The sequence below is a fragment of the Megalobrama amblycephala genome, linkage group LG3 (genome assembly GCF_018812025.1).
Source record: "Megalobrama amblycephala isolate DHTTF-2021 linkage group LG3, ASM1881202v1, whole genome shotgun sequence".
In the NCBI taxonomy this organism is placed as follows: Eukaryota; Metazoa; Chordata; class Actinopteri; order Cypriniformes; family Xenocyprididae; genus Megalobrama; species Megalobrama amblycephala.
Window position 1 is genome coordinate 31176486 of NC_063046.1, and position 27853 is coordinate 31204338.

General features: G+C 38.2%; 1 protein-coding gene across 1 annotated transcript; it reads left to right on the plus strand.

Moving 5' to 3' along the window:
• Positions 1–246: 246 nt before the first annotated feature.
• hsd17b12b (hydroxysteroid (17-beta) dehydrogenase 12b) lies at positions 247–27853 on the plus strand. The gene is made up of 11 exons (XM_048185123.1): positions 247–564; positions 12532–12578; positions 13760–13835; positions 20221–20328; positions 20976–21040; positions 22297–22341; positions 23128–23162; positions 23677–23758; positions 23994–24059; positions 26702–26851; positions 27309–27853. The coding sequence occupies exons 1-11, from the start codon at positions 411–413 to the stop codon at positions 27414–27416; spliced, it is 936 nt and encodes a 311-aa protein (XP_048041080.1). The 5' UTR covers positions 247–410; the 3' UTR covers positions 27417–27853.

Genomic DNA, 27853 nt, shown 5'->3' on the forward strand with positions numbered 1-27853 from the left:
GAATTCCCAGACAATATTCATCTTTGTATTTATCTACGTTTAACTATGTATTTAATCGTTCCCGCGGCAACGTATGATTCCGATAAAACAATTTTAATATAATAATTAAATGATTTAAAATGTTCTAACATTGTTTTATTCATACCTTGCCTCTTCAGCCTTTCTCTCCGGATAGGCATGAGGTAGTGGGCGGTGACGCACCGATGAGTGGACGAACAGAACTTCTATCCAATCAGAAAGCAGTCGGCAGATTAACGTAATCAACACGGAAGCGGATGTGCTGCTTGAATCTTGCACATTAACGAACCGACAGCGTGTAGCATCCCGGTTATTTGTATTTGTAGCAGAATCAGTGAAAACAGTTGTGATTTTACGTGTGTGAGACACCGTTGCACGTTGATTCTGTTATCATGGAGCTGCTGACAGATACACTGTTTTGGATCGGTGCTGTCACTGTGGCCTGGGTGACGGTGTGCACTCTGTGGAGTCTGCTTAACGGGATTCGTGTGTGGATTGTGGGGAATGGAAATTTGATGAGGGCATCCAAACTCGGGAAATGGGCAGGTTGGTACACACACTGCACTGACAATAATCAGGCAAGCCGCTCCAACAATCAGCCATCAGTTACTGTCTGTCATTATGGTAACATGATGGTTTCATTGTCAGGCACTTTATACAACATTTTTTGTCTATCAAGATGAGGGCTGGAGCTTTTTTTCTTTTACTAACTTTTTCTATATGACTTCCACTGATCTAATCCACCTATCCATCTTTGACGTTTCCGGGTTTTTGGCTACAGCTCTGTGTTCGTTATTATTTGAGTAGATCTTGAATGGAGGCATCACAAGTATTAAAGGGATAGTTCATCGAAAATGTAAATTTTGTCATCATTCATCATTCACTCACCGTCAAGTTGTTGAACACAAAAGAAGATATTTTAAAGAATGTTGGTAATCAGACAGTTGACGGTAGACATTGACTTCCATAGTTTTTTTTTCTTTTTACTATTGAAGCAGTGTCTAAACAATTGGTAACCAACTGTTTGGTTACCATTGTTTTTTAAAATATATTTTGTGTTCATCAGAAAAAAGAAACTCATACAGGTTTGGAACAACTTCACAGTAAGTGAATGATGACAAAATTTACATTTTTACCTTTTTAAGGTTTTTGATTTGCCCTCCAGGAACCACTTATCTAATATAGTGATTGCAGTACAGAAATACAGACATAAATGCAATGTTTAATGAGCGATGTAAAGTGCAGTAATGTTAGTTTTTGGATAAATTTTGTGTGGTAAAGACACCATGAAATCAAAATTTCAATTTTTTGTCTGTTTGTTTAGTTTATATCTGTTTACATTAAACACATGACATCAAATTTTCTGTAGAATACGAATATCCCTTCCCCTAATAGTGCAACAGATGGGCTTTGGAAGAAAAAAAACATTTATTTTCTCCATAGGAAAATTGGATGTTTTTTTTTTTAACCATAACTTATGAATCTTTAAAGACAGACACACTGAGTTTGTTAATTGACTGCTTTTGCTGAAACCATTAGTTTGCATTATTTAAGCTTATTTTTTAAATAATTGTTAACAGTGGGATTCCTGGTGAAAACTACATCCATGATTCTGCAAAGAAATGTCCACCAATCAAAAAAATCAAAGCGAGAGAAACGCACACAAACTGGCATATCCACCTACACTATCCCCCTACTTAACCCTAACCCTACCCATCACAGAAAACTTTCTGCAGTTTTTGAATTTCAGAAAAACAAACAAATAAAAAAAACACACAGTTCCTTTTCAATATTTCACTCATTCTTCGTATGGGAAAAACTCCTTTTTTCTCCGATTACTGAAGCCTTTTTCAATAACGCAGTGTAACTGCACGGCCATTGGTTCAAACTGGGAGACTTTTTGAACCAATGAAAGCGCGGTGGAGCTGCGCGAGGCTATGGCGATGCAGCGCGCCAAAGCCCGACGCTTCCCTTCGATGGACAACGAGACTGAACGTCTTCGCATTCTCTCGCCTGCTCGCCACGGATCAAGCTCGCTTCTCGCCGTTGAAGAGGCATTGCAGCGGACCAGCTGAGACTTGCTGACCACCTCGCACCCTCGCAGACTGCCCGCTCTCGAGCCACCTGTGACGGCTTCTGAAACAGAAGAGTGGGGCGGCGATTCTGAAAACCATGCCCCCTCGCTGCTCTGTGCGAGGGCAGACCAGCCTTCGGCTCATGGTCGAGCGAGGAGGGCCAGCTGCACATCAACAGCCTAGAGATGCTAGCAGTGTGTCGGGCCCTCTAAACCTTCCTATCGGTCCTGAGGGGACACAACATCTTAGTCTGATCGGACAGCATGACGGTGGTGTCCTTTCGTCCAGACACCTCTATGCGCTGGCAAAGCAGCCCTTGGAATGGGCGCTGCCCAACCTGCAATCGCTTAGAGCATCGCACATACCGGGCAAAATGAACGGACATGTTGTCTCGGAGCAATGTCCCCTCAGACGAGTGGACGCTCCACCCCCGGACGGTTCTCAGAATCTGGAAGATCTTCGGGAAGGCAGAGGTCGATGTCTTCACCTCAGAAGACAACTCTCACTGCCCAGCTTTCTTTTCGTAGGACAGGGATGCGCTGGCCCACGACTGGCCCAGCCTCCTCCTATGCTTTTCCCCCGGTCAGTCTGATCCCTCAGGTCATCAGACGAATCAGGGAGGACAAACACAAAGTTCTCCTGGTGGCCCCACTCTGGAGGAACCAGCATTGGTCCTCAGAGCTGTTCAGGCTTTCAACGAAAGCCACGTGGCCTATCCCCCTGAGACGGGACCTCCTCTCTCAGGAGAACAAGACAGTTTGGCACCCCCAGCCAGAGCTGTGGGCCCTGCACCTTTGGTCCCTCGATGGGAGGCTGTCGACCTCCCCGTGGACGTGCTAAATACCATTTTCCAGGCCAGAGCCTCGTCTACTAGATGCCTCTATGCCAAAAAATGGTCGGTATTTGTTGACTGGTATATGGCTCGAAACGAAGATCCGGTTGATTGTGACATATCTTCGATATTGTCATTTCTCCAAGAGCGTCTGGACAAGCGTCTCACGCCTTCCACGCTCAAAGTATACGTGGCAGCCATAGCAGCGTTTCATGCCCTTATTGCTGGCCAGTCGGTGGGGAGAAACAACTTAGTTGTGTGTTTTTTGAGAGGTTCTAGGAGGCTAAATCCCCCTCGGCCTCTCACAGTACCCACCTGGAACCTCTCCACAGTCCTCAGAGCGCTCAAAGGTCCTCCCTTTGAACTGCTGCGGTCAGCTGACCTTCGGCCCCTATCGCTTAAAATTGGTCAAGCATGTAGGTGACCTGCAGGCCCTCTCCATGAGCCCTGTGTGCCTTGAATTTGGGCTTAATGACTCGAAGATCATCCTGAAACCCAGGCATGGCTACGTTCCTGAGGTGCTCTCAACTCCGTTCAGAGTGCAGGTAATTACCCACTCAGTGCTACCTCCCCCAGGGGACGAGCGTGAGCTGGATTTACTCTGCCCCGTTAGGGCATTGAGGACATACATCAAGCGTTCTGTGCCTTTTCGGCAGTCAGACAAGCTCTTTGTGTGCTTTGGCGGCCGCACCAAGGGGTTTCCGGTCACAAAGCAAAGACTCTCTTGTTGAATTGTGGACACTATCGCTTTATGTTACTCCTCTATGGGCCTGGATTGCCCCATAGGAGTACAAGCCCACTCCACTAGAGGTATGGCCTCCACGTGAGCCTGGTCTAGTGGTGACATCTGTGAGGTGGTCCTCACCATCCACGTTTGTCAGGTTCTATAACTTAAACGTTCCAGCGTTGCACGCACAGGTCCTTTCAGCGTGATTTGACGGCCTCTACGTAGCCCATCGGTCGTGCTGTTATCTCATGGGAGCCAGCTCCCTCTTAGCATGTGTAACCATGAGGGTACAACGGCTTTTGCCTCCCTATTTATCCCCTGGGCCCCTCCGGTGCCTAAGATAGGTTCAGACGTTCCCTCCCATGGCACGGCGTGATTGTATTCATTCCCCATACGCAATATGAGTGAAGTATCGAAAGAGAACGTATTTTGTTACGTACGTAACCTCGGTTCCCTGAGATACGGGAACGAGTACTCCGTTTGCTGCCATGCCATGGAGCTGTACAACTCAGTGTCATCGCTTCAGTCGATTGACCTGAAATCCTATGGCGAAACGCTTGCTTATATAGCCAGACGCCCAGCCCAATTTGGAGGGCTTTGGCATGCTGCATCGCCATAGGATGAAATCAAGGAATCCAGTCACAAATACAACTTATGGAAAGCGTAAAGTCACAGAATTTGTCAATTTTTGGATGAATAAATAGGTAGGAGAATAAGTAGGGCTGTACAATGAATCAGATATTGATACGGACTAGTGTCTCATTAAAGCTCAAAAATGTTGCTGTTGAAATCTGAAGTCTGTATGTTCTGCCATGTCTGTGTGATTGAGCGCCACAGTTTCGTATACTACAACACAAACGCTCATGATGATTTTAGTGTCTGCTGTCTCGCTATACATGGAAAGATGAACTTCATCTGCAGAGCTGCTCTTAGGGTCACTTCATTAATATTTCACCATTTAATATGATAAAACTATCGACATTTGTTGTATCATATACAGACAGGAACCCAAAAGTCTTCATGACACCCTGTCAAAATAAAAGTTCGGTATAACTTGAAATAACAGAAATAGAGGCTATTACTATTGTACAGTAGAGTGAACTTCAATTATAATGGTAATAATAATTATAATAATACTGTTCATTAAAACACAAAATCAAAGGTCTTCACAGTAACATTATTATTATTATTATTAATTTAATTAAATAATTGCATTTTCTTTTAAATACATTTTAAACTAAATTGTTAGCTTTGTGAACTGATATACATGCATACATTCCCTGTATTACTGACAGTAAAATAAGCCATAATTAATGTCCAGTGAAGAAAAACGTGATATACCGTGAAACCGCCAGAATCTTAAAAAAAACCCTTGATAAAGATTTTTGGTCAAACCGCCCAGCACTAAAACGGGTGGTGGTTTACTATGTGAGTGAAAGGTTGTCCCGCCCTCACACCAGTAAAAATGTCAGAGAAGAGAAGAGATGTCATTACAAGAAGGTGGCAAAATTTTTGAGATATTTTTTGAAAAATATGTGCACGGATAAATCATTTATAATAAATTCTGCAATATTCCATAAAAAACAAAAATGGTCCATTTTGATTTCATGGTGACTTTAAAGATGCAGAAGCTCATAGAAACACAAGGACAAGGTCATAAATTAGTTCATGGCTCTGGGTCTTAACTGACATGTTCTCTGTGACAAAGGGATGAAGGTGATGGTGACCAGTGTGGGTGGGATCTGGAGTTAACCAATGGATAATGCCCTTGACTTTTTAGCAAAGGAGGTAGAGGGATCCTCACACTGACTGTAGTCTTTTTTGCCTTATTGGTACATCTGACTTTTGACCATGGGCTTATCGTACGTGGAGTTCCAAAAGTCCATGATCCTTAAGACTAGTTTAGACCAGTCACCACAAACATGCTTTGCTCTGATTTTGACCTAAGCTGATACCTAATCAAGTGGCCTCTTTTGTCTGTCATTAACTGTTAAACCATGTTTAAATGGCAGATGCCGATCCTCCAATGACAAGCACTCGTGTATTTGTAAATGATACTTAAATGTATTTAGTTTTGCCTTTAGACCAATATAAATAAGTGATTCTCAACCTTTTGGACAGGCCCCTGCTGTCCAACACAACATTCCAATGCCATCCCTCATACATAGGCTAAAATATTTCTGGAATATCTTCTGTAATTCTGACATATCTTTAGGAAAATATAGGTGTTTATTTAAAGCATTCATAAATATGCCCTTTTAGTCTTCAAAAGAGCATCAGCATATTTTAAAATAATATTTTTCAAATATTGTTAAAGTATGGAAGCCAGTAGGATAGGGCATACCACTCGTACGCTATATATCAAATTTGAATTTGAATTCGCTTTGTGTGAAGAACAAATTGAAATTCAAGTTGTTTTTCACTGATAATCTTACTTAGCTGAGCTGTTAACATCAGGGATCTGTGATCATTCAGTCAGTGACTTGAACATAAAAATTATCAGGTCACTTTGTAAATGAATCATTCATGACTGGTTTTATAGCCCAAATAGTAAATCAAAAAGATCTAATTCAAAAAGAATGATTTGTTCATGAATCCAGCATTGGTACGTCTCTTTCACCAAGGAGAGCTAGGGAAGATGTGAACATTTTCAGTGAATAACAGCTTAAATTTGGCCTGTTCTTCACAACTCACTTCTGAAGCCCTACGATAGCTTTGTGTAATTTTTTTTTAAGTCAGATCTTTTCAAAGAACTGCTTGATTCATTCAACACACTGATTCAATGGTCCAGTTGCAGCACTATCTCACTGAAGTTGAAGATTATCAGTGAATAACAACTTAAGTTTTGGCTTGTTCCTAATACAAAGCTGTAATATGAATTCAAAAGACTTTGAATATAGTGCAGGAATCTTGAGAATTCTAATGTCCTTTTTGAGGCTTGAAAGGTCCAGTCCCTATTAGTTATTCATTAGTAATTGCATGGATTAAAACAAAAAATTTCTTCAAAAGAATCCTTTGAAGGCATTTAGGAGACACGCTTGTATAATACAAGACAGAAAATAAGAAATATACAAATATGCATAGAAAATACATTGTCTTCATACCAGGTATTGTCCTGTTGGAAGCTTGTTTCCGCCACTAAATAAAAAAAAGGTAATTGCAACTTTTTATCTCATAATTCTGACTTTTTTTCTCGCAATTGCGAGTTTGCATTTCACATTTCTGACTTTTTTTTGTTTGAGATTTAAACTCACAATTGCGAGTTATAAAGTCAGAATTATAAGATATGGGGCCCTATTTTAACGATCTAAACGCAAAGTGTAAAGCGCACGGCGCAGGTGCACTCAGGGCGTGTCCAAATCCACTTTTGCTATTTTAATGACGGAAAAACGGTCCGTGCGCCGGGGCGCATTTTTGAAATGGGTTGTCCCTATTCTCTTAATGAGTAATGGGCGTAACGTTCAGTAAACCAATCGGAGTGTCATCTCCCATTCCCTTTAAGAGCGAGATGCGCTCGCGCCATGGCGGATTGCTATTTACATGGCGGAATTTGTTGGCGGAAAAGCTGAACGCTTTTATATTTATGTAGCCTACACAATAATATTCTTTTACACTGTAATCCTTTTGTTTTTAATATTTGGCATGTTTGTGTGATGTGCCTCCCTGTGTGTAATAAGCAAAGTTAACGTGCACTGTGGACGCGCCCAGAGGTGCAGTTTCTACCAACGCGCTCTAACAAAAAAATATTGCGCCATTGACTTTAGACTTTAGACCAGGTTTGAGTTGGTCTATGGCACAGTCTATTTTCAGCTCCTTAAAATAGCAATGCGCCGGCAATGCGCCTGAACACACCTCTTTTTTAGACCAGCACGCCCATGGGCGCACTAACTGGCACAAATGCATTTACTAATTTAAGGACGTGGCGCTGAATGGGAAAACGCGAATGGCGCCATTGCGAGAAAAAAGTCAGAATTGCAACTTTAAATCTCGCAATTCTGACTTTATAACATGCAAATCTGATTCTATATTACGCAATTCTGACTATATCTCGCAATTCTTACTTTATATCTCGCAATTCTGACTTTATATCTCGCAATTCTGACTTTATATCTCGCAATTCTGACTTTATGTCTTGCAATTCTGACTTTATATCTCGTAATTCTGACTTTATATCTCGCAATTCTGACTTTATATCTCGCAATTCTGACTATATCTCGCAATTCTGACTTTATATCTCGCAATTCTGACTTTACATCACGCAATTCTTACTTTTAAACTCGCAATTGTGAGTTTGTATCTTGTAATTCTGAGAAAAAAGTCAGAATTGTGAGAAGTTGCAATTACCTTTTTTATTTTTTTTATTTCATGGTGGTAACAAGCTTCCATAGTCCTGGCTAGTTTTGTGAATGAATGCATTTGTTGGCTCAAGGTGTGGTTGGATGTAATTGGCTGACTGAATGAGAGCTGCAATTAGACATTTGAGTTCTCATGTGTATTTACATCTCTCATGAAGAGCACCCTCAATAACACGTGCCTCGTCTCTGTTTTGCATATTATCTGACTCCATTTAGCTGTATCTTTTATTGTTGTTCCCTCCTCTTTCTCATGGAACAATGTGCACAGTGCTTCCTCTGCCTCCTTTTTTTTTCTCTCTCAATTCCTCTGGTGCTTTTACACTACTCTATATTAATTGAAAAACTGACCAATAAATGTTTTATTAACCAGTCAGTTGAAAATTTTACTTGATATAAAGGCTGACTTGGAATATTCTTTAATGAATATGAACTGAAGAAGTGTATCTTTACTCAGCTCACCCATGTCTGCTATAAAAGTCTGTGATTTAACTTTATTCCAAGGAATTCGCATGGTACAATGTGTCATTTACTGAGAATTTGAATAAAAAATAGTTGAATGTGCGTACTGCACATACGCAGTCATACGCATTTCTCCACAACGACGTGACATAATTATGAATATGTATGCGATATTTCAGCAAGAAATGTGGTATAGATTGCACTTCCTTTTGCTCTCCCCTAATTGAAGGCTTTTCCCCTATTTTACACATTGTTCTGAATGCTTCATTAATAGATATTTATGAATTGCTGTAACTCTACTGTACTGCACACTCGATCGCAGAAGACATTCACATAGTTCTCCCCCTTTCTGAAAATATCTTGCCTCAGGGAAAAATAAATGCATCTCAGTCTATTTTTAGAGCAGCCCATTTTAAAACTGTCCTTTTGAACAGCGCTGCTGATGTGAAACAAATAAAGCCGTCGAGAGAGGCACGTGGCACCCCATGCTATTTAAAGAAGCATGTTACTGGGAGTGGGGGCCCAGGAGACACTTTGAATCCTCTACTGCGGCATCCAATGAGGAGGGAGGATCCCGGTCTGCGGACGGAGATGGGTGTGCTATTACATAACACTGCAAACATGGGAACATCCAAGGGCAGTGAGGGATGGCACTTTTGTTTTTCTCAAAGTTTTGGTTGTAGGCTTGTTGAAGAACAATGCCTACTTGTTACAAAAAATCGACTTGAAAGTAAACTGTAGCTTGAGCTATACTGTTAACGAACAAATTCGTCTGAAATTGTTAAACCTGCAATGATTACGGCGGTATATGCGGAACATGACAAAAACAAATCCATTATTGACGGCAGCTAGCAGTCAGGGTCCTTGTGTACCCTTTATTTTAAAGCTTCATCCTTGTCAGTTCACTAAACAGTTCGCTATTGTGTGACATGCAGCTGCAGTAAATGTTGCATCAAATGCACAGGGCTCTGTGTGGATGTGTGGCTGCATGTACGGCCTGGTCCGTGAGCCCGGGGAGGAGGAGTGCAGTGCATGTGATGCCGGGGGAAGCTGAGGCTCGTTTGTATTCAAGTGCTGCAGCTGTTCCAGACGAGGCTGCAGTGCCTGCCTGGTATTTTTAATCTCCTGTTCTTTTTTTAGCCTTCAGAATATTTAGCAGCAGTAGCAGCATCAGTGTGCGCTGTGAGGGGGCGTCTTCACTCTTATAAGATCATTTCTCAGTTGACCAGACTCCAACATTTAATCTTTTGATGTATAGCTCGAGAAGGTTGACGAATTATAATTTTTTTTTTTTCATGCTTGTGATAACCTGCCAGTTACGAATGTGAAATTAACAAGGGGTGTTTCCCTGTCGCCACCTCGCATGTTCGCAAAGCTGAAATGCTTCTCCGGGTTATTAAACCTTTATAGTGAAGGTTTAGTGAAGGTGTATTTTGCGGTTTTCTCTGTTTTTCATATGGCAGATGGGAAGGGGCTGTGTCTGACTAATGTACAGCTATTGTGATAAATGAATTCACTGGGCTGGTTAACGTCATTGTTTAGCTATATACTTTAAAAATAACTTGAATTACACTGACCCAAATTCCTCATCGCCAAGTTTGGCATCACTTTCTGAAGATTTTTCTCTGACATTTTCTAACAGATGATGCTCAAATTCACCATCAATCTGTGAATGTTTTCACTCAGATGCTTAGTATTTAATATTTAATATTGTGCCAGATTTTTAGAAAGTAAGCCAGATAGTGCTGCTACCCTTTTATTGGATGAAGGTTGGTTGGGTTGCATTTTTGCAGTCTTTTTCCACAAAATGTAATTGAGGTGAAAATGTTAATTTGTCAGTAAACAATAAAAGTAACTATTAAATAAACTATGGTTCTGAATGTTTTTTTTTTTTTTTCAGCAAGGATGTATTAAATTGATCAAAAGTGACAGTAAAGACATTTATAATGTTACACAAGATTTTCGTTTCAAATAAATGCTGATCTTTTGAATTTTCTATTCATCAAAGAATCCCGGTTTCCACAAAAATATTAAGCAGCACAACTTTTCAACATTGATGATAATAATAATAAGAAATATTTCTTTGAGTAATGATGCTGAAAATCCATTTCTGCCATCACAAGAATAAATTCAGTGATCCAATATATTAAAATAGAAAACGGTTATTTTAAATTATAATAACATTTCACAATATTACTGTTTTTACTGTGGTGCTATTGAAATTAAATTATATTTAAATGGATAGTTCACCCAAAAATAATGACAGATTTTTCATTTTTGGGTGAACTATCCCTTTAACTGCATGTAAGCAAGGAAGACCTTGACTGGTGCGTTCCAGATCTTATATTAAGCTGTTTGTGTTAATGTTTATGAACTGTAATGCATCGGTTTATTTTTTCTTAAAAGCATTGCCTGCATTTAGATGAAGGACAAGGTTATTTTGCTATGTTATAAAACTCTAAACATGTCAAAGCCTTGAAATGCAAGACAGTCAAACATTGGATGTAGTTCTTAAATGTACTCAAATTAAGATATTTTTACACCTTTTCTGCAGGCCTGATGTGAACAGAAGTGTTTTTTTTACATTGGATGTCTAGTTAAAGTGTAATGTACAGATGTGTTGAGATACAACAGCGCTAAACACGTGAGGTCTTTTTACTAAGCAGAGTTTTTCTGAATAAGACTCCCATTCATTCACATTTCCAGCATGTGTTGTGGACATTGCTCAGGGTGTGTTATGAGATGGAGGCAGTTCGCCATACAGCAGCATTCATACAAAATTTCACTCTCTCTGTCCTCACCTAGCAGTACACGCTCGGAGCGTTTCGTCCCAACCAGTGTTTTTTCCCCCTCCGCTCATGTGGAGTAATGTATTGTAAATGTGCTTAAAAATAACTGGGAAATGGTTCCCTTGCCTCTAACTGTGTGCCGCCCCCTCCCAACTGTACTCTCCGTTAGCCGCTTGCCTTTCACTCTTCCCTTTCTATTTTTAACTGCCCCCAGGATCAGTCCTCATTCGCTCCTCCCTTGCGCTGTCTTATTGTTCGTCATCCACCCCTCCCTCTCCACACTCTCTTGTGTTACTCCAGCCGGTGCATGCGGGCTGCCCATGTAAATCTTTAATCAGTGCTGGCATCTCTGACACCAAAGATGCCAGGCTAAAGGGTGGGGATGTGTGTCCTGTGTCCTTGATGCCCAGTGAAGAGAGAACCTTGCGTGAATTCAAGCTTTTCTGCTCTTTCTATAAATGTAAAGCCGTTTCCCTCTTTGGTTGCCTTCAAGCTATTTTTACAGAAGTGAACCATGTATGGGGGGTGACAGAGCCTGTTGTCTAGGTGAAACCAGGACAACAAAATAGAGGTTCCAAAAGGGGTTTTCACAGTAATGCCATAGAAGAACCTTTTAGTGAACAGTTCCTTTTTGTATTATTATTTTGGTGGAGGACATTTTAATATTCTAAAGAACCTTTTTTCCACTATAAAGAACCTTTTGTTCAATAAAAAGGTTTTATGGATGTTAAATGTTCTTCATGGAGCCAATAAAGAACCTTTATTTTTCGGAGTGTATGCTTCCATGAAGATCCTTTATGATCCAATTCATTCCACAAAAGGTTCTTCGTACTGGAAAAAGGTTCTTTACCAGTCTTAAAAATAAAGGTTCAAATAGGGGTTTTCACAGTAATGCCACAGAACAACCATTTTGGGTTCCCTAAAGAACCTTCCACTGAAAGATCCTTTCTTTTTTCTTAGTTGAAGAACATTTAATAATCTGAAGAGCCTTTTTCCACTATAAAGAACCTTTTGTGCAATTGAAGGGTTCTATGGATGTTAAATGTTCTTCATGGAATCATAGATGCCAATTAAAAAACTTTCCGGTTAAAGAGTGTAGATTATAAAACGTTCTTCACACACAAAAAAGGTTCTTTAAGGAGCTGTTTACTGAAAGGTAAACCCATAATGATTGTAAATGGCATCACTGCTTTAGACATAAGTTGAGGTTTAGTGTGATTATTTACATTCTCCCTTCAGTAACTTCCTTCTGATTCTTCTGTCTTTTTCCCTATAGTTGTGACTGGGGCCACCGATGGAATCGGAAAAGCCTATGCGGAGGAGGTAAGATTCCTCAGGTTTTGTCTCCCCCCCCCCCCCCCTCCATCTCTTCACAGAAATCACAATGAGTCATCAAAGTACAGGTCTCAGTTCAGGGAGAACTCCGCTCTTAAAGGTTTGCCTTATACAGTCGACAAACCGGCAAGTTGAGCTGCATGATTAACCGTTAAAAGATCACAATCTCAATTCAAAAGCCCACGTGATCTAATTGCTAAATGTCAACAATTCGCCTGTGTCTGTTAAACCTTTGACAAAATCACACTGGATCATTTAAATCTGTGTTGGCGCTGCCTCTGACCAAGAGAAAGCAGCTTTATAGGTATGAAATGGCTTTACAGTCTTTTCAACCACGCAGTATTGTAATTTCTGTGTTACAAATATTCATGTTCAAGTACTGGGATAAGTTTATAGTTTGGATATAAACACTGATATCTCTGTATTGTCTCACTTCTGACCTTGATGGACAAAAGGGGACCTTTAGAGTAGGATCCTTTGTACAGAAATATGGATAGAAATGTATGTTAAAGGTGCTAAAGAGGATCTTTTCGTCGACTGAGAAACCAAAGACTGTTAGTGAGTTTTTGAAATGAGCGCATATGTAAGAACAACCCCCCTCCTTCACAGCTCATTTCGAGGGAACGCCTCCCAAAACTTTGTGTTTACCACCGGCATTCGCTGTGTCGTGTTAGTGGATTCATTATGTCGGACTCACCGCAGGTAAATCATAATCTGCAGATGTTACTCCTGTCTCCTGACAAAAACATTGCATGCGGCGCCTGTAGAGTGTGGAAAGTTACTGGATGCGCAGCCGTGCACATCTCGCACGTCTCGCACAAGGAACGTCATGGCAGTGATTGACAAGCCAGAGGGCCAATCGTTTACGTGATGATCGCGTAAACGATTGGCTGATGTTTTTAAGGCCCTACCTCGTGCACAGATGATGTATATTAATATTATTCCTTTCAGTGCACCTAATAAATAGTCTTTTATCAGTTAGTAAAGACAGTTTCAAGTAATATTGCAAAAATGTATAAAACAAAACATCCTCTTTAGCACCTTTAATTGTGAATGATAACGTAATTTAGATATAATCAGTTAAAATGTTTAATAATATATAATTAAAATAATGATATGAGAATAATATTTGTATAGTTATAATGTTAAATGTTTCTGATTCTGTGCAGCTGGCTCGACAAGGTTTTGCTATAGTTCTCATCAGCCGTACTCAAGAGAAGCTGGATGAAGTGTCCAAAGATATCGGTAGGTGTCTGCTTCGACCTGTGTGAAAAGCTAACAGGATGATATTTTTTTTGTGTAAACCATAATGTTTTCTTAGACTCTAAGATATCACCGCTTTATGTCACGTCAAAATCAAACTTGAATCGGCCTGAAAACATGATGACGGTGAGCGATTTTTAGTGAGCAATCAGCTTGGTGAAATGAAAGGTGCATCTTTGTGTCTGTGACCAATGTTTACCGAGCATGACTGATGATCCGAAAATAAGTTGACTATTAAAAAGGAACAGCTTAACATCAGTTCACAAATAAAATACATAGTTACTGCCTTTAGTTATCATTTTGGATTACATGTAAAAATGCTTAAAGGTCCCGTTTTTCGTGGTTTTTTTGAAGCTTTGATTTTTGTTTATAGTGTGCAATATAACATGTGTTCATGTTTCGCGTGTAAAAAAACACAGTATTTTTCACATAATTTACTTATCTGTATACCGCTGTTTCCACTGTCATAAAAACGGGCTGGTGACTTCCTTGTTCTATGAAGTCCCTCTTTCAGAAATACGTAACGAGTTCTGATTGTGCCAGCGGTTCCTGTGTTGTGATTCGACAGCAGCTTAGCAAACCTTGCCCGGAAAGGTCACGCCTCTTACCATAACGTGGAGATGCACGCGCTCAGTGTTATTGTAAACATGTCTTTAATTTTACCCTATCAATTTGAACCGGAATCAGACCCGGTGATTGGACTGCGGGATGAAAATAACAGCGTTTCGACGACATGGCGACAAACACACTCTACAAACGCAACTCTTGTGTATTCCTGTGGGCGGAGGTTAGTCAAAAAACTGTTTTAGTGACGTCATTAAAGAAGGAAGTAGAGGGATGTAGTCCAAACTGGCCGTTCGATGTAGGCGACTTCTGTTAAATAAAATATCTCGCTTGGCATTGAACTTTGAGCTTTAAAATTGTACAGATTTTATTTATACTCTAACAACAACATTACACACTAACTAAAGTTTGAAACATGGGATCACGAAGAACGGGACCTTTAAAACACTAGATTGATGAGATTTATACTTGGTTTTAATAAATAGAACATTATTTACATTTTTACTGTGAAAATACAAAATAAAATTGTATCTTGTTTTCTTTTTTTTATGTAATGTTACAACATTAAGTATAAGCATGGGACATGAGTGTTTTGCAATACAATAAGTACATTTTACCTAACATTTATTTTTTGATGTAAGTACACCTATTATAAAATGTATTTTCATCATTTACATTTTTTATATATATAATCCAATGTTGATTGTGTTGATTGCATTCTTTATATTACTGGCACTGCAAGAACAAAGCAAAAAGCAAGGGTCTCTTAGTATGGCATCACTGCATGAATGGAGCGGCAGTGGCTGAATCGCAGATGCCCCCCATTCATTTTTTCTTATCCTTTGGTTGGCTGACTCCTGATCTGAGGAGGATGGCATGATTTAGAGCATGCACACACGTGTGTGCACCCATGTGTGGCAAATGTGCGTTTGTGTTTGCTTGTGTGCAGAGGACCTGTGGGGTACCTATTCGTTTGTGTGTGTGTGTCGAGTCGTGATAAGAGAGTGCTGCTCCTGTTTGTGAGGCAGTGAGTGTCTCCCTCTGCTAAATGAATGTGGATGTTAATGAGCTGAGTTATTTTTAGCTCCGTGTTGAAAGGCAGGCATTCTGCCAATTGAGCTGCCTGGCTGCTGCAGCAGAGCGCGACTTCACAGATGGAGGTGGATCCTTGAGATGTCATGGCGGGGATGAGAGAGAGAGAGTTAGAGAGAGAATCGAATGGAGGAAATCAGCCCAGTGACCTCCACTGAACACCTTTCATCAGACGCAATGGGAAACATTTGACAAAAGTGTTGCACATAATGACTCTTTACATGTGTGGTGTAGTCTTCCAAATGGACAGGACTTCTATATGGTGTATACTGGTTGATTGACCAATGTTTATGTTAGCATTTATTATGTTCAAACATTTGTTCTTACAATGTAGTTACCCAAGAAATTACTGGTTACTACATGGGTTAAGGTTAGATGGGTTAAAGGATTAGTTCACTTTCAAATAAAATTTTCCTGATAATTTACTCACCCCCATGTCATCCAAGATGTCCATGTCCTTCTTTCTTCAGTCGAAAAGAAATTGAGATTTTTGATGAAAACATTCCAGGATTATTCTTTTTATAGTGGACTTCAGTGGTGTCCAAACGGTTGAAGGTCAAAATTAGTTTCAGTGCAGCTTCAAAGGGCTTTAAACGATACCAGACGAGGAATAAGGGTCTTATCTAGCGAAACGATTGGTCATTTTCGAAGAAAAAAAAAAATGTAAATGTATATGCTTTATATAAACTAACGCCTTCCAAGTGGTTCTGCCCAAACCGCACTTTCGTATTCTTCAAAAAGCTCACGCTGTATGTCCTACGCCTTCCCTATTCAACTTATGGAACGAACGCAGCGCCAGTTCCATTTTTTCCATAAGTAGACTAGGGAAGGTGTAGCTGAAGCTTTGAAGCTGCACTAAAACTGTAATTTTGACCTTCAACCGTTTGGAGACCATTGAAGTCCACTATAAGGAGAATAATCCTGGAATGTTTTAATCAAAAACCTTAATTTCTTTTCAACTGAAGAAAGAAAGACATGGACATCTTGGATGACATGGGGGTGAGTAAACTATCAGGGGAAAGGCACTACTTTACAAGATGTGTGATTATTCTTTACAGGAAGAATACTTATTGGTCTATAATTACTAATTTCTGTATAGAAGTTATTCTGAATAACTTCTTTGTTGAAATCACATAATTTAAGAAGCTTATATGATTTATCATAAAATGTATTTTTTGCCGAAGGTGGCTGATGGACTGCTATAACTATAAAAGACATTTGTGGTGAAAGAGAAACATCTAAAATTATACATTCAATATCAAAGTTATAAGCTAACTGTAAATCAGTACACCTAATACTTTCCTTAATATAAAACATAATACCCCCACCTCTACCCACCAACCTATCCCTCCTAAAAATATTATAACCAGGAGCACACAACATTGCTGATGGTGAAGTTTCAGTCAGAATGCAAAGTTTCAGTGCTGATGGCACTCAACCATGTTTCAGTCAGACATATTGATGATGAAATGATGTTTCATTTCATCACACTTTGCCATAATGCTACGAATATTTAAATGACCACCCAACAGTCCTTTTGCTTTGGCATCAATATCTCCAAAATTTTGATTTACTTTAAAAAGGCATCGTCTCTGTTTGGCAATTGCCGTATTTACTCTATACTTAAATCTCACATCTGATCATTTGATTCAAAATTTGCAAAGAGGACACAGTCAGCAGCTTTTCCGATGGTAAAACGTCTGCATTACTCAGGTCTGTCCTTAAAGGTTGTATAAAACCCTGGTTGCTCTTCTCGAAAAAATTTTGTTGCAAACACAATTTTTAGTTCAATTTGTGCTCGAATTTATTCTTTCTCTGTTATTCTATATTTACTTTTGGCTTTTTGTAATTGCCGTATTGGCCATACTCTATACTTAAATCAAATTATCAGTGTACTAATAGTTTATCTGATGATTGTGCTTTAAGCTCATAAAGTAAACTGAAATATATGCGAGCAGCGATGGCGGGCCCAAGCCCGGTGGCACCGCCACCCCGGTGGCTTCAGGGCAACTTGCACAGCGGGCAAAGCACTTAAAAGGTTAAACACAAAGGACAGTCAAATTCACTCATTTAGCACTACAGCTAGAGCCCCTTTCATTTTCGATTACATGGTAAAACTGATGAATTTTGAAGCAAATCAGGTAAAAATAAGAGGGTGATCTCAATGTATGCTGAAAGTGACACATTTTCTGCTCAGTTGGTGGGCTATTCTGTCCTTAAAGATCAGTTGTACAACGAAGATAAGCCGAAGTTTCCAAAATCAATTAATGTATGCAGAAGTTATAACACTTTGTTTCCCTTTTCTTGCATAAATTCTGTCGCCACGGCCACCGTTTGAGTCCAAAATCGTTTGCAATTAAACAACTTCAATGTGTTAGCACAAGTTAAAAAAAGTTTGGTGTAAATTGGATAAACCCTGTAGGAGCAGTAGTATAAAATTCATAGCCTGTTTTTTCAAAAAATTAACATTCAAACCAAAATAGCTGACTTCCTGTTGGTCGGAGCTAATGAATGTAAATTAGAAAATTGTCCGGCTTGATGAGAACAATATGTGTACCGAGTTTGGTGATTGTAGGAAAAACTAACCCCCCCACTTTTGTCAAAAGGTGGCGCTACTGAGCCCCTCCACCACGCCCATTTCTATGGCTTTGTCCATGTCTACTGGTTGACAATATTGATGTGTGTGTCGAGTTTCATGCAATTTGAAGCATGTTAAGAGCCTCAAAAACACTCAAGAATATTATTACAGTTTGACCTGTTGCCATGGCAACAATATTTCAAATATCAAAAATCCTGTCATAGGTCTACATCTGCTGTGTATTGACATTACACTGATGAAGTTTGAAGCAAATCAGGTAAAAATAAGAGGGTGATCTCAAAACATTTCAAAAAGTGATACACTTCCTGCTGCCAGTTGGTGGCGCTATAACTTTGACTCACAATAGTCACATCCATGTGATCAGACTCCTATAACGAACACACTCGTGAAGTTTCATAAAGATCAATATATGTATGCAGACGTTATAACACATTTCCTGTTTCCTTTTTCTCGCCATAAATTCGTTGCCTCGCCACGGCCAAACCGTTCGAGATATCAAAAATCCCCTGGCAATTTTTAATCATCAGTGTCTTGACTTCATGCTGACCGAGTTTGGTGGCGATCGGATTAATCGTCTAGGAGGAGTATATCAAATTCCAGAGCATGCGTTTTTCAAACAACCCTTAATAGCTGACTTCCTGTTGGCGTGGTGTTTAACTTAGAGCACGAAAGTTGTTCGGCCCGATGAGGTCTATATGTGTACTGAGTTTCATACTAATACGTGCAAGCGTGTTTAATATATGGACCAAATTTTCAGACTTTTTTCAAGGGGGCGCTGTCGAGCCCCCCTGCCACGCCCGGGTACCAGCCTCTCCGGCGTCCTAATGGCCGCGGATTCCAATTTTGCCAATTTTCAAGAGTTTTTGAGCATGTTAAACGGAAAAAAAAAAAAAAAAAAAAAAAAAAAAAAAATAATAATAATCCTTAGAAGAACAAGAGGGCCCTGCGCGAATTTTCGCTTGGGCCCTAAAAATAGTGAGTAGGCTTTCAAGATTCCTCTTGTGGTATTTCTCAAATGTATCCAATTAATTTTTACTTTCAGAACACCACATACATCATTACAGCTGATGACCTTAGTATCTATTACCTTAATAGGTACCAGTATCCACCAGTACAACAAATTCTCATCATACTGTGTGTAGTTTTATTAAAGGGATAGTTTACCCAAAAATGAAAATTTGATGTTTATCTGCTTACCCCCAGGGCATCCAAGATGTAGGTGACTTTTTTTCTTCAGTAGAACACAAATTATGATTTTTTTTAACCGTTGCGGTCTGTCAGCCGTATAATGCATGTCAATGGGAACTTTGTCTATAAGAGTAAAATAAACATGCCCAGATAAATCCAAATTAAACCCTGCGGCTTGTGACGACACATTGACGTCCTAAGACACGAAACGATCGGTTTGTGCGAGAAACTGAACGGTATTTATATCATTTTTTACCTCTAAAACACCACTATGTCCAACTGCCCTCCACATCTGGTTAGTGAGGTCTGAACGCGCTCTGACAACGGAAGTGATCTCTCGCACTCATTGAAGCAAAGCACGAGACATCACTTCCGTCATCGACTGATAGACCGCAATGGTTGCAGTTAAAAATCATCATTTGTGTTCTACTGAAGAAACAAAGGCACCTACATCTTGGATGCCCTGGGGGTAAGCAGATAAACATCAAATTTTCATTTTTGGGTGAACTATCCCTTTAAGGTTTAGTGTATTTCTTTCTAAGTGCTGCCATCTATACACAACACATTCTTTCAATGAAGCAGTGTCAACTAGAGCAAGCATGTGAATGGAGTTCTTTTTGTGTTTTCTTCTATTCTTGTCTTTCTGTTTCTTTCTCCTCCCCCATCCATTCTAAATCATATTTAATAAATAAAGGACTTTTACAACAGAACATCTTAGTGCATTTTCTCATGCGAAGAGAAGACACACTGCATTTTAGTGTGTTAGGTGATATGCTTTGTTGCAGTTTTAGTTGATTTATTGGCATTTTTACACTTTCATCGAATCAAACCACTGCAAGACAGCTTTGCATCACGTTGTTAACATTCTGTGATATTCAATAAAGCACCTGCATTCCTAATGTTCTGCTTTTCCTTTTCTTCCAGCGAGCAAATATAATGTAGAGACCAAGACCATTTCTGCTGACTTTGGATCTGTGGACATCTACCCTAAGATTGAGTCTGGACTGGCCGGACTGGAAATAGGAGTTTTAGGTATATTACATGTCTGTTTGTTTAGGTGTTATAGTGGGATACTATTTGGTTATTTGGTTTGGTTGTCTTTTTCTTTCTTTCTTTTGGAACAGTATGTTCTGGGCTTAAACAGCAAAACTTTTTCTCTCTCTCCCTCTTGTTTTTTTTTAAATAATGAATTGTCTGTTTAGTGACTCTTTAGTGTTTGCTGCCAGCTATGGGAAAGTGGAGGGAACTATCTTTCCACATGTCTTTTTTTTTACCTCGACTGTTTATCTAGACTGTTCCAAGCTGGTGGAATGACTTGCCTAACTCAACCCGAGCTGCTGAGTCTTTGGCTATTTTCAAGAAACGGCTGTAAATGCATCTTTTTCGTCAACATTAATACTAACACTTACTATTCTATACATCTATTTAAAAACCTTGCTGTGTGTACAGTGCCAGACTTACTGGGACTAGTCACAGCACTTGCATATTGTTGCCATATTGTTGGTTTGATTGCTTCTATTGTTCTCCCCACGTGTAAGTTGCTTTGGATAAAAGTATCTGTTAAATGATTAAATGTAAATCCCTTTCTTAACTTGTTTTTTATCGCTCAAGCACATTGAAGTGCTTTTATTTTTTTAATAATATACCCTGAAATTATTTTTTGTCTCTTCCATCTACAGTTAACAATGTTGGAGTGTCTTATACCTACCCAGAGTTCTTCCTCAACATTCCTAATATTGACAGCGTGAGTTTGTGTAGCCGTTTCTGCGTTATGAAAAACTTTTATTAAATAGAAGTTTAACTGTCTGTCATGTTGTGAATATATATATATATATATATATATATATATATATATATATATATATATATACAGTACAGTACAGTCCAGTCCAGTCCAGTCCAAAAGTTTGGAACCACTAAGATTATTAATGTTTTTAAAAGAAGTTTCGTCTGCTCACCAAGGCTACATTTATTTAATTAAAAATACAGTAAAAAACAGTAATATTGTGAAATATTATTACAATTTAAAATAACTGTTTTCTATTTGAATATATTTCACAAAGTAATTTATTCCTGTGATGGCAAAGCTGAATTTTCAGCATCATTACTCCAGTCTTCAGTGTCACATGATCCTTCAGAAATCATTCTAATATGCTGATCTGCTGCTCAAGAAACATTTAATGTGTACAATTGTACAAAATATTTGTGTACAATATTTTTTTTCAGGATTATTTGATGAATAGAAAGTTCAAAAGAACTGAAACCTAATCTTTGGTAACATTATAAATGTGTTTACTGCCACTTTTGATTGATTTAATGCATCCTTGCTGAATAAAAGTATTCATTTCTTTAATTTCTTTTCAAAAAAAAAAAAAAAAAAAAAAAAAAAATCTTACTGACCCCAAACTTTTGAACGGTAGTGTATAATGCTACAGAAGCTTTGTATTTCAGATAAATGCTGTTCTTTTGAATTTTCTATTAATCAAGGAATCCTGAAAAAAAAAGTACACAACTGTTTTCAACATTGAAAATAATCATAAATGTTTATTGAGCAGCAAATCAGCATATTAGAATGATTTCTGAAGGATCATGTGACACTGAAGACTGGAGTAACGATGCTGAAAATTCAGCTTTGCATCACAGGAATAAATTACTTTGTCAAATATATTTAAATAGTACACAGTTATTTTAAATTGTAATAATATTTCACAATATTAATGTTTTTTACTGTATTTTTAATTAAATAAATGTAGCCTTGGTGAGCAGACGAAACTTCTTTTAAAAACATAAAAAATCTTAGTGGTTCCAAACTTTTGGACTGTACTATATATATATATATATATATATATATATATATATATATATATATATATATATATATATATATATATATATATATATATATATATATATATATATATATATATATATATATATTATTATTTTTTTCACTTTTTTGTGGTTGGTAATTTGGTAACATATTGACATTTGAAATTGCAGTTCATCAACAATATGATCAACATAAACATTATGTCAGTTTGTCAGGTAAGAGGCATTTTTCTTCACAGCCTTTACATGCCCACTATGACTTTGGTAATATATATATAATATTTTTTTTTTTTCTGCTGTGCTTTTAAGGCTCCTTGCCTACATTTACTAAGAGTAACTGTCTGTCCAGCTTCCTCTGTATTACCTCTGTATTGTGTCTGGGTGGGCCATGTTTCTCAACACAAACTACTGTTGGTGTGTTAACATGGGCGGTCATGTGTGCATGTGTTAATATGCTCATTGTTTTGGTATTAGATATTTACAGAACTCCTTTTAGGACTGGAGAGAAAGTTTTCCTGAATGTTGCAGTGTTTTCATACTACATTAAACTCTCAAAATATCTCAAATATCAAGGAAAATTTGCTTCCTCATGATGTGACTGATTTGACTAATTTATAAAATGTATTTACAGCACTATATATAAACTAAAAATATTTATAGCCCTATATTTAAACAGTTTTCTTTTGTGCACAAAAAGTTGTGTGTAGCCTCTGCTACCACTGCAGTTCTGTATTATAAAGCCTGAATTTTGAGTCTTTGCCGCCACCCTCAGGATCCAAGATGTATTACTCAATGTTTGTGTCGTAAGAAAATACTTGTGCATTTATAGTACATTTATAAGACATATTTTTCAAGGTTTGTCATATGCACTGTTTTGCAAATATGAAATATTACTGAAAAGATCATTGGAAGTTATCAGAGTTTATAATCATGTTCTTTAATTCATTGTGCAAAAGCCTTTTAAAACCTAATAAATCTGATTCACATATACTACCATTATAGATGACGCGATTGGTACTGCCCAGGATGGTTGACAGGTACGTTCAAAAATCACTAAAATGTGTTTCTGTTGACATTTAAAGTAGTATTTGGTTATTCAATGCAGATGGAATGATTTGTATACTTAGTAATATGACTAGTATGTCCCACAGGAGTGTGTCATGCATATCTTTACTTGGCTATTTCTGTACTGTTTGGTCATCTCATGCTTGCGTAGTGGTTTTGGCCATTAATTTTCCTTAGTTTGGAGAATAAAAGCCATACCGAATGCATCTCTAGCTCCTCCCATCTAGAGCCCTAGAGTCTGGTGTGCACTAGTACATAATGCAACAGTATGTACACTGGCATGGGCACCGGTTGCCATAGCAACAGGGATGCAAGAATCCATTAGCAGGTACCCGTGTGTTAGAAGGGATAAATCTGTGCTGTCAAAATAGTGAAAATGAAACAAATATATAGAACATTATAAGCATTGTTGTCTGTATTATACATGTTTATGTGCTGTTCCATGAGTTTGAACATTAATAGGTGAAAAATCCTGACTCTTTCTAGGTCTAAAGGAGTGATCTTGAATGTTGCCTCAGCGAGTGGCATGTACCCAGTTCCTCTCCTCACCCTCTATTCTTCTTCGAAGGCAAGTCATCTCTCTCTTATTCTCTCTATCATGAATAAGGTTTTGGAAATCATTGTGAGAAATCTTGGAAATGTTTTGTTGCTAATGTTCTCAGAGGATGTTTCCATATGTAAAGTTTCCCAATTGGAAATCTCATTGTTTAGCAACACTATTTTGAGCATTTTTTAGTTTAATGAGTTTGTTACATTTGTGATGTTGAAGAACTTGCATTAGATGATTATTCTCACTCCTCCAGGCCTTTGTGGACTTCTTCTCCCGTGGACTTGATGCTGAATACAAAAGCAAAGGGATTATTGTACAGGTGAGTGAAAATTCATGACCGAATAGTTTAAAACAAAGAGTTAAGACCTCACTATATTAAATTGTTGTTGGCTGAAAAGAATGACATTTAAAGGTACGCTATGTAACTTTTTTTTTTTTTGTTCAAAATGAACACAGTGTAAACAATGAATCAATACATCATCAATCCTTCGTCCTTCCTTCCTCCTTTTTGTCTTACCCTGATGCACTATAGTGAGCACATTATACGTGTTTATATTTTAGAACAACGGGATGGTTTTATATATAGGGAAATAGAAAAAAATTGATGTGTATATGGTGTGGGAGTGGCATAAGTTCATTGGAAAGGTTGAGATGGTTGAAAGGTTGACATGGAGCAGCTAAATCTCGAAATTCCTGGGAATCACCCATTTTAAACAGAGGAGAGTTTGCTGGCAAAGAGAGAAGATGACAGAGCTCGTAATAAAACAAGAATCAACATTGGTGAGAACTGAGGCATTTGAAAATTTGTAGAAACAATGTGGAGATACAGATTTTTTTTGTTACTCAACAGGTGAGTAAGGTGTTTTATTGAACAGAAAAATTGGCATATGTAGCTCTCTAACAGAGTTCATTGTAAAGCATTATCTGTTGTGGGTCATGTTCATCTACACATTCACGCAGAGTCAAAGCACAACCAAATGCGTGGATCATTCGTATTGATATACCCAGGAGAACTTTTCAAGGAAAAAAATTCTGCTCAATTCACAATACATGCGTATGCAACATGGATTTGTTTCTTAACATCTTTCTTACGTTAATGAATTTGGAGTATTCTAAATGAGCATCCGTAGAAATTTGCATAAAACACGCCCAAACCATGTCCATATAAGGGATTTCCACCCACCCTTTTCTTTTCTTCGCTCTCAGCAAACATGACGCTCTTTTGCAGCAAGATTCTCAAGAAATTCCAAGTGTGTCATCCTCCAAACAAGTTCAGACACAATAAAAACCTTTAATACAGATCCAGATTACAGATCTCTGATTGGCCAGCTGTACATATGCGTATCTTCATCTTTATACAAAGGCAACTCACAGCTTGAGCTATAACGCACCTTGTCTTACTTTTTTACTGTGTATATATATATATATATATATATATATATATATATATATATATATATATATATATATATATATATATATATATATATATATATATACAGTAAATGTGTTTATACAGTATATACAGATGAAATATATTTAAGAAATATGAAATATGTATGTACTAGGGCTACCTTCAACTAAAGATTTTTCTGGTGATTAGTAGTCGTTCATTTTAAGTGATAGTCGACTAATCGCACGTTTATTAATAAACCATATACTGTAAATTATAATAAAGAGCCTTTAATGCCTACATAGCCTAATCAGTGTTGAAGCGCACACATAAAGCTTACCACAGCGCACCGGCAGAAGTATTGATTATGAATGAGTCGGGGAAAACAGCAAGGAGATTGCTTTAGCATTTTAATAATTAATTGATAAACTAGTGTTTTCTGTATTTTTGGCTGCAGTGATGAAGTTGATGATGCTGACTCGTCATCTCCGCAGTAGTGGACACGCCTATTTGCACAGTTCATCTGGATTACATAACCTGAGAATATTTGTTTTCCACTTGAATTGGTTCATTTAAAAGTAGACATTTCGCATTCTATTTTTCATGTCTATGAGGCAAGTTTACATGGAGTGTAAATTCTTTTTTTTCTTTTTTTTTTGGCGCGCTCAAGTTCACAGAAAGAGATGGCAGAAAGCACACCTGTTTGCTTTCATTATTTTACAAAAACACACATTCTTTTGTCATTGTGAGTCCACACACATGGCTCTTCACAGATTCAAAAGATGTATTACTCTTATCTGTATGACCAAAAATGACGATTTTAAGTGCAAGTGATCGCAATGGCGCCTCCATGTTAGCTGTCATACAGTAAGCGTGCTACTATTCAGCTTTCACACTCCACACAAACACTTCAATAGCCCACATTTTGTTAATGTTAAAGCGAGCGGCCATGTAAAGTTGCTACTACTTACATGTTTGAGATGATAAGCCATATTTAAGGTCGATAAATGTTAGGCAAGCGTTTGGATGTCCTGCCTGATATACTGTAATTACCACTACTAGATCAGCTGTTAATGATCTGTCCATCACAGACTGCGTGACTTCGCCACTTCCTGTGGATTTTTTTTCCTGCGACTAAGTGACTAATAAAATTTGGGCCGACTAAGCCTCTCTTCGTCGACTATTAGGGGGCAGCCCTAGTACAAAATCTTAACACGTTTCTAAGACCACCCAGAGAATGTGGTTTTTACGTAGGCCAAGTGTGGTTTCAGTTGTTCCTACATTTTTTGTAAATTTAGAATGAAAGTTATTGATGAATCATAATTTGTTCATGAAAATGTTCGTATGCAGGTTTTATGCAGAAATCTGTGCGTATGCATGGTTAGTGAATGAGACCCAATGTTCTTCCACAAAATGCATGCAGTTTTGTTTTTTTAACCGCTAAAGGGCCAAAAGTTACATAGTGTACCTTTTTAAATATGCAACTGATGATTTGAAGTATAATTCCATTTGAGATATATAGCGTTTGGCTGATGTAATGTGTTCTGGTCTTGTGTATCTTCTTGAAGAGTGTGCTGCCATTTTTTGTGACAACCAAGCTGAGCAAAATCAAGAGGGCGTCTCTCGACATCCCTACTCCAGAACGCTACGTAAAAGCCCAGCTGAGTACCGTAGGCCTGCAGACTCAGTCTAACGGTTACCTCCCTCATGCCATCATGGTGAGACCTTCTTGAAATGCCTTCACCATCTTTAATTCAGTGTTCAGGGGTCAGCTGTGCTCTGCAATGCTGCATTTATTATTATTTAAAGTGTCTATCTTTTTAAATGTATTTTTAAATTTTATTCCTGTGATAGCAAAGCTGAATTTTCAGCATCATTACTCCATTCTTCAGTGTCATATGATATGATGTTGAAAATGAAAATGATTTTTGATGAATAGAACAGCATTTATTTTAAATAGAAATCTTTTGACATTGTAAATGTCTTTACTGTCACTTTTGCTGAATAAAAGTAATAATTTCTTTAAAAATCCTACTGATCCCAGTAGTGTAAATCCTACAAAATATGCTTAAAAGGACCAACAAGAATGATATAAACTATAGTACTAAAATCGGATTGTTTTCTTCTTCTGGATTCTGACAGTCTAACAAGTCTGTTGTTGTGTCATCTCTGCAGGGTTGGGTGACTACTGCTCTGCTTCCTGCAAAGCTGCTCAACAAATATGTTATGAGCATGGGGTTGTCCCAGCGTGCACGCTATCTGAAGAAACAGAAGCAAGGTTAGAGACAGAAAAAAGGACAGACAGAGGGATGAAGGAATGGTGTGATGAAATGAGGGAACAACAACAATCCTTAATATTTCTTCCCTTTTGCTGTTAGGGGGCCAAGAGCAGTCACACCAAACTGCTCCTGATAAGTCTGTTTGAGATGGTACAAACCAAGCAATGTATTTTCCAGACATTAGAGTGGTGTATTGAGTTGTTGCTAACCAAAACATGATTTGCTTGAACAGCCTTTGCTGACCAACGGTTCTAATTAGTTCTAATGGACAACCCAAGAATAGCTGAAGTCTTTGTAATGTTCTTTGTATCCTAACAGTCACTAACAGCATTGATCAGCACAGTTTGTTTGGTTTTCTTTCATGTTTAGAGAGAGTAAATTTGTAGATCTCTGGTAATAGTCATCTGATGAACATAATAATAAAAAAGTTCTTAACCTGAA